General features: G+C 49.9%; 1 protein-coding gene across 1 annotated transcript in view; it reads right to left on the bottom strand.

The window, feature by feature from the left end:
• Positions 1 to 7,954, bottom strand: part of LOC105812968 (chromosome unknown open reading frame, human C16orf96) — a 30,700-nt gene that overhangs the window by 7,635 nt on the left and 15,111 nt on the right. The window contains exons 8-11 of the mRNA XM_012647530.1: positions 6,233 to 6,307; positions 5,637 to 5,801; positions 2,470 to 2,588; positions 2,284 to 2,346 (exon numbers count right to left, since the gene is read on the bottom strand). Of these exons, the coding sequence (XP_012502984.1) occupies positions 2,284 to 2,346; positions 2,470 to 2,588; positions 5,637 to 5,801; positions 6,233 to 6,307 (422 nt within the window). The remainder of the gene's footprint in view (positions 1 to 2,283; positions 2,347 to 2,469; positions 2,589 to 5,636; positions 5,802 to 6,232; positions 6,308 to 7,954) is intronic.

Below are 7,954 nucleotides of genomic sequence, written 5' to 3'. Positions count from 1 at the left end.
AGGGGCTGAGGGCAGGGAGGATGGGGAGAAACTGCTTAATGGGTCTGGGGTTTCCTTTCGCGGGGATGAAATGCTCTGCTGGTGGATACAGGTGGTGGCTGCGCAACATGTAGACGTACTAAATGCCGCTGAACGGTTCCCTCTGAAATGGTTAATTTTGTGTCCTGTGTATTTTGCCTCATAAAGACATAAAAACAGAGTAAAACATCACAGCCTTCTTGGGGGGCTGGAATCCTTCTACACCTCAATCTGAGCAGTGGCTGTGCAGGTGTAAAAATTCATCGAACTGTACGATAGACATTTATGTGCCTTATTTTACGTATGTTAAGCCACAATAACATTTTTCAGTCGTACATATTGACTGTCAACATTTTAGAAAATACAGAAAAGCACAAAAAGCAAAGCACTGCAACCACGTGACAAAGGTTTTGATACTCGTCCTTCCAACATTTTTCCATCTTTATGTAATTTTTTAAATGAAAATAAGATCATAACACACATACTACTTGATATTCTCATTTAATTTATTGCAAACATTTTTCCAGGTCATTAAATATTCTTCCACAACTACTGTGTCCAATACAGTAGCCGCTGGCCACATGTGGCTACTTAAATCATCTAAATTTTTAAATAAAATTTAAAATTCGGTTTCTCAGTCGAATTAGCCATATTTCAAGTGCTCAACAGCCACAGGTGGCCAGTGGCCCCTGCACTGGACCGCACGGCTATAGGCCACGTCCCCATCGCAGGGTGTCCTATTGGACAGTGTTCTTGTAAAACACGGTTTATGTTGGCTGATGTGAACGCATCGTAACTCATTTACCACTTCAGGTTGTTTCCAATTTTTTTACTATTATTAATAATGCTGCAGCCAGATATCTGTGGTTTGAAAGAAAAATTTTGGTTGACGCTCCAAAGTCCCTCCGTGAACATGCATCGGCCTGGGGAGGTGACGAGCTTCGTGGGCCGTCAGGGCTAAACCCCGGGAAGGCCTGAGAGGTCCTAGTGTCACAACAGATCACTGGCAGTTCCTCAGAAAGTTCACCCTAGAGCTGCCACATGACAGCACTTGCACTCCTAGGTTCATCCCCAAGAGAACTGAAAACAGGCAAACACGTGCGCATACGCAAATATTATGGCAGCGCTAATCGCAAAGGCTAAAAGGGGCAGACAGCCCGGCTGTCTACGAACTGCCGAGCGGATAAACTAAACGTGGTCTATCCACACGACGGGGCGCGACTCAGCCACGAGGAGGAACGGAGCACTGACACCTACAGCGCGGAGGACAGATGCTCGGTGGAGGAAGCCAGACACGAAAGGTCACATCTTGTACGACTCTACTTATACGAAACATCCAGAATATGCAAATCCATAGAGATAGAAGGTCGATCCGTGGTTGCCGGGGGCTGAGCAGGGGTGGCCATGGAGAGTGACTGCTAAAGAATCTGCAGTTTCCTTTTGAGGGGATTAAATAGCGTTTTGGAATTAGATAGAGGCAAAAGTTGCACAACAGAGTGAATGTACTAAACGCCACTGAACTGCTCACTTTGTTATTTTTTTTTTTAAGAGGCAGCGTCTTTCTCTCTGTCACTCACCCAGGCTGCAGTGCAGTGGCGCAATCAACGCTCACTGCAGCCTCGAATTCCCAGGCTCCAGAGACCCTCCTGCCTCAGCCTCCAAAGTAGCTGGGACTACAGGTGTTGCCACCATACCTCGCAGAATTGTCCACTTTAAAATGGTTTATTTTATGTTATGCGAATCTCACCTCAATACATTTCTAAAAAGTATTAGACTTGTATCAAAATAAGTGCGAGGAAGTACAACAAAGTTCTGCTTTCCCTGCAATGGTTCCTTCCACCCTCTTTTTGCTGTTGTTGTTGTTGTTGGAAGCTCTGACCTGGGCCTGGCACGTAGCACTAGAGGAGGCTTACGAGGGACAGGGTGACGTCCTCCCTCCCAGGGAATCCCTCAGAGGCCACAGGTGGAACATAATACGTCTATAGATGATGTACGTGGATGTGTATAAACTCAAGGGCTGGAACACAAGTGGGTGTGGCTGCAGATGTACTTGAAGGCTGAAGAATGGTGCACATGGATGTGTACACATGTGGTGTGCACGGAACAGTGCACATGCACGTGTACACACAAGGCATGTACAGAATGGTGCACATCAATGCATACATACGTGACATCCACCGAACACCCCCCACCCACCCTGCGGCTGTGTGCCCAGGTGTGTGAACCCTGGGAGCCAGCGGCAGCGCCCCCTGGCGTTGTACTCACGGGCTGGTCATCATCTCCACCGGCCGGTCGCAGGAAATGCACTTCACCCGCTCGAAGAGCTTCCTGCAAGACAGGCCCAGCTGGTCAGGTGGCCCTGCCCTGCCCTGCCCTGCCCATGGCTCTGGGGTTCCCCAGAGCTGCCGGAACTCCCTTCCTGTGTCCCCGGGCTCGAGGCTACGCACTCACTTCCTGAAGCCGGCGGCACTGTCAGGGTCGAATCGGAAGCCCTCAACCAGCAGCCTCTGGAGTACTTTCCAGATCTCTTGCATTTCTTTCTTCAGAGAGTCCAGATCACTGTGGACTAGCTGCCAACAGCCAAAGGGGAGAAAAGAAAGTCTGGTCAATTAATTCACAGCCTGCCTCCTTCCAGAAAGGATTTGCAGCAACCTGCAAAGTTACATAGAGTATAACAAGAATAAACAAAAATGGCAAAGTAGTCCAGGAAGGGGAAAATGATACCGCTTGGGGTAAGGTACATACCCTTACTAGATGCTATTGTTGGAGGGGAACTGCAAAATGAGTTTCCCAGCAGCCAAGGCAAAAAAAACCCAACCATCACCTGCTTCCTACAAAAGATCAAATCAAACCTACTGCCCAACTGCAGGCTTGGGGACCCGAGAACATTTATTTCTCCAGATGGTCCCCATGCACCTGACATTCACACTCAACACATATTTGCTGAGGGTCTGTATGTGAAGTGGACAAGTCGATGGCTTTTAGTATTTAATATATTCACAGAGTTGTGCAACCATCACAACCACTCCCCAAAGAAATCCTGTACCCGTTACAAGCCGCCCCCATTCCCTCCCACGCCCCCAGCCCCTGACAACTACTAATCTCCTTCTGTCTCTAACAGATTTCCCTATTCTGAACATTTAATATAGATGAAATCATACAGTATGTGGCCTTTTGGGGTCTGGCCTCGTTCACTTCGCATAATATTTTCATCCCTGTTGTGGCATGAATCAGTGCTTCACTCGTGCTATCTATTATGGAACATTACGACCAAATAATATTCCATCACATGGATAGACCACGTTTTACTAATTCATCTGCTGATGGACACTTGGGTTGTTTCCACCTTGTGACTATTGTGGACAATGTTGCTGTGAACATTCATGTACACGCTTTTGTGTGGACATATATTCTCATTCTTCTTGGGTATAAGGCAGGAAGCTCAGATCCAGGCTACAGCATGGATGAGCTTCAAACATTCACACAGCGTATGATTGATTCCCTTTAAGAAACGTCCAGACCAAGCAAGTCCGCAGAGACAGAAAGTAGCCCAGTGGTTGCCAGTGGTTGGGAAGGAGGGGCGGGGAGTGACGGCTTAATGGGTCCAGGTTTTTTTGAGGGTGATGAAAATGCCCTAGAACTAGGTAGAGGTGGTGGCTGCACACACTGCGAATGTGCTAAATGCCACTGAGTTGTTCACTTTAGAATGGTGAATGGTTAATTTTATGTTGAGTGAATTTTACAGTTGGAAATACAGAAAGAAAAAATCAATGAGTATAGGATCGCTTAAAACAACAATTTAAAAACCGTTTCATTAAGAAACATTTCAAATGCATAGAGAAATAGAAAGACTAGAATAATTAACCCCCGTACCTCCACCACCGAGATTTAATAATAATTGTCATGTTGTTACGTTTGCCTTATTTTTTGATGGAATTTTTTTAAAGTTGCAGAAATCATGATATTTCACTCATAAATATTTGAGTAATTATCTCTAAAAGATGAGGACACTTTCTTATATAACCGTAATAGCATCGTCACATCTGATATGATTAACGATGATTCCTGACTTAGAGCTCATTCCCAGCCTATTTTTAGAGTTGGCTCGATTGAACCAGTAAAGTCTCTTCGGGTGTTGCGCTTGGTTACTTTGTCTCCTGAGACTTTTAATCTAAAATAATCTCTCTGTTCTCAGCCCCCCATCCCCACCATTGAATTATTGAAGAGAAACAGGTCAGTGTTTGTAGAATGTTATCCACCTGCAATTATGCATTGGTTTGTGTAATTCCTCTGACTAAATGTATCCCCACGAAGACCACGTCCCAGACCCCTTTGGCCCATTGCTCTGTCCGCAGTGACCAGCACTATAGGCACCCCTTGCATAGTTGATGAATGAATGGATCCCCATTATACGGATGAGAAAACTGAGCCTCAGAGAGGTCATACGACTACTGCTCATAGCGGAGCTGGGACTCAGACCCAGAGCTGCCTGACTCTAAACTGTGACTCAGGGTCTCCCCGCAAGGTCACAGTCAAGATGTCATCCAGGGCTCCTATCATCTGAAGGCTTGACCGGGGCTAGGTGAACTGCTTCAAAGGTGGCGCCCTTGGCTGGGTGTGGCGGCTCAACGCCTGTAATCCCAGCGCTTTGAGAGGCCAAGGCAGGAGGACTGCCTGAGGTTACAGTCTCTCTGGGCCGTAGCAGCCGCCCCAGCTGCAAGAACCGCATAGCACTGCAATGGTTGGTCTGACTGTCCCTGTCTCTCTGTCCCACTGCACAAATCAAGGCAGGGGCTGTGACTCCTCATCGACACTTCCCCAGGGTGTGGCACATCCCGGGCGGTCAGTGGATGAAGAAGGAATAAATGAATGACTGGCTTGGTCCTCCCACAGACTCCCTCCTTCACGCCACACGCTCCAGCCAGCAGAGTCCTGGTATAACCTCTGAGATGGCCCCCAGCTGTGCCTCTTGGTATTCACACCGTGGAGCCGTCCCCTCCCATGTAAGCAGCAGGATATTACAGAGACAAGGGAGGGTCACTCTGTGGCTAAGTCATAAAAGACACTGCAGCTTCCTTCTTGTTCTCTTTGATCACTTGCCCTGGGGGTCGTCAGCTGCCATGTCCTGAGGCCACGCAAGGGGTCCTGAGGAGTCGTTTGTGTGATGAGGAACTGGGAGTGTTGCCAATGGCCACATGAGGGTGCCATATGTTTTTTCAATTTTATTTATTTATTTCTTTTTATAGTTTAGGTACAGGGTCTCACTCTGTCCCCCAGGCTGGAATGCAACAGCACAATCATAGCTCACTGTAACCTCAAGCGATCCTCCTGCCTTGGCCTCTCAAAGCGCTGGGATTACAGGCGTTGAGCCGCCACACCCAGCCAAGGGCGCCACCTTTGAAGCAGCTCACCTAGCTCCGGTCAAGCCTTCAGATGATACGAGCCCTGGATGACATCTTGACCGTGACCTTGTGGGGAGACCCTGAGTCACGGAGCTAAGCTGCTGAGTGGCTCCTGAATTCTGGCCCCTTGGAAGTTGAGAACATTTGTTGTTTGAAGCTGGTAAGTTCTGGGATAATTTGTTACGCAGCAAGTACTAACTAACACAGGGTACTCACCCTGGTGCTCACGTCCTTCCTGAGACGCTCCATAGTCTTCTTCCAGTCGTGCTCGTGGGCCGAGACCTTGAAGAGCATGCCCTGAATCATCTCGTTCAGCTCCGTTGCCATGGTTTCCAGATCGGCCCTGTTTGCCTTGCTTGCCAGGGTGCTCCTGTCGGCTTTCTGGGGAGAAAGGGGCCCAGGGAGGGGCAGCTGCTGGGATGGAGTGAGGGGCACTGGAGACATCACACCCCTCGGGGTAACTTTTTCTAGTTCAGGACCCTGGACTTTTTCACTTGGCTTAAATTCAACATTGGTGTCTGCGTTGGCTCAAATACAACCTTGAGATCTAAACCACCGTGGTTTTCCTATAACAGGAAAGTTGACGCCTGATATTTAAGTTCACATAACAGAGTCTCACTCATCATGAGCAGGAGTTGATGGGACAACTTTCGAGAAGCTTCCCCTTCTCAAAACCTCTCTGTATGAATAAAGGCGGAAGGAATTTCTGGAAGGCTTTTCCCTGGCTTTGCCTGGACGATTCCGTTTCCCTGGGTGGGAGAGCCGGGCTCGGGATGGGGCGGGGGAAGGCAGAGGGACCTGTGCTCTCTCACCTCTTTCAGCTCCTGCTCCATCACGCTCTTGTTCACCATGCTCGTTTCCAGGCCTTTGATTTGCGCCTGGAGCATCTGAGAACAGAAGCAAAGGCATGTCAGCCTCCCACCTCCTCCCCTGTCATGTGCTGGGCAGGGACAACGGGGCCAGATCGAGAACTAGGAGAGAGAACATTTCTGTTGTTGACACCCAGTTTGTGGTCATTTGTTACAGCAGCCACAGGAAGTGAGAAGCCTAGAAGGTAGCAGAATCGGGACTCAAACCCAGGCTCACCTGTCCGAAAGCCTGTGCCCGGGCCCACAACACCCACGCAGGCAAGCTGGCTTTGGTCCTCCTGCCTCAGCCTCTGTTTCCTCCTCTTTAATACGGTATCCATTCCACCCCTCTTCCAGGGATGCTGACGGGACTATAGAAATGGAATCTAGAACGTTCCTGGCAGACAGCTTTCAGTGCACATTAGCTGTCATTCTCGCCTTGCATGGAAGTCACAGAGCTGTGGATTTAGTAGTTTGCTCCAAGAACGATTTCGAATGCAGCCAGGGCCTTAGCAAAGACTACTTGTCTACTTGCAAAGGGAAAATCGTGTTTTCCGTAGAGTCAATAAGAAAGATTCTGTCCTCACTTATTTTCCTGCTGTGATCTTAGGGGGAAGCGCTCCAAGAGAAACAGCCCAGAGGCTCTCAGACCGTGCGCTTGCTGGTCATGCCTTTCTTTCCCCCTGTGAGGTTCCCAGCAGGGGCTGTGCCTGCCGAAGAGTCTGGTAAGGGCCCCAAGCACCCGTGGGTCTCTGGCTGGGGGGCAGCTGCTGCTGCACAGGGGCCACGGCTGGTGGCTTTGACTCTGGACTCCTGCGAGCCTCAGAGGTGTGGCTCAGACAGGACCCCAGGGGTTTCGGCAGCTGACGCCCCCAGTCCCTCTCAGGGATGAACGTCGCCTAAACCTGGGCTTCCAGGACAGCGAACCCCCTGTATTAGTATCCCGTGACAGCCATAACAAATCGCCACCACCTCGTAACAACGGAAATTTATTCTTTCACAGTTCAGGCCAGAAATCCAAGATTGAAGCAGCGCTGGCGGCCGCGCTCCCTCGGCAGGCGCTGGGGGAGACCCCTGCTCGCCTCTTCCGGCTCCCGGCGCTCCCTGGCGTGTCACACAATCTCTGCTGCTCTGTGTGTCTCAAACTTCCTTCTCCTTCCTCTTCCAAGATCACTTGTCGTTGCATTCAGTGCCCTCCCAGATAACTCAGGGCGATCTCTTCATTTCAATATCCTCAATAACATCTGCAGAGACCTTTTTGAAAATGTTTTCCTTTCCTCGGCATGGCTGTATTCCGCTCCAACATGCGGCGAGGCTAAGTCCTCTGCTTCTGAGACCTTGCAGGGTGCTACGGTTCTGACGAAAGCCCATGGGCTCTGCGCTCCGGCCTGAAGAACGAGAGGTCGGAGTTTCGGGCAGCTACTGACACAGAAAAACCAGGGGTGAATCCAGAAAAGAGGGCGCTGGAGGGGCAGCCCCCGCGTTCTACGCGGACGCTCAGCCTGAACGGCTCGCCGACCCTGCCCTGGGCACGCGTGCCGCCGCAGCCAGCCTGGGTGGCAGAGCCAGACCCTGTCTCAAAGAATAAAACAAAAGGCTGGGCGCGGTGGCTCATGCCTGTAACCCTAGCACTCTGGGAGGCCGAGGCGGGAGGATCGTTCAAGGTCAGGAGTTCAAGACCAGCCT

This window comes from Propithecus coquereli, unplaced genomic scaffold (genome assembly GCF_000956105.1).
Source record: "Propithecus coquereli isolate 6110/MARCELLA unplaced genomic scaffold, Pcoq_1.0 Scaffold27, whole genome shotgun sequence".
Lineage (NCBI taxonomy): Eukaryota > Metazoa > Chordata > Mammalia > Primates > Indriidae > Propithecus > Propithecus coquereli.
Note: the sequence above shows the minus strand (reverse complement) of the source record. Positions and strands in the feature narration are given on the sequence as shown.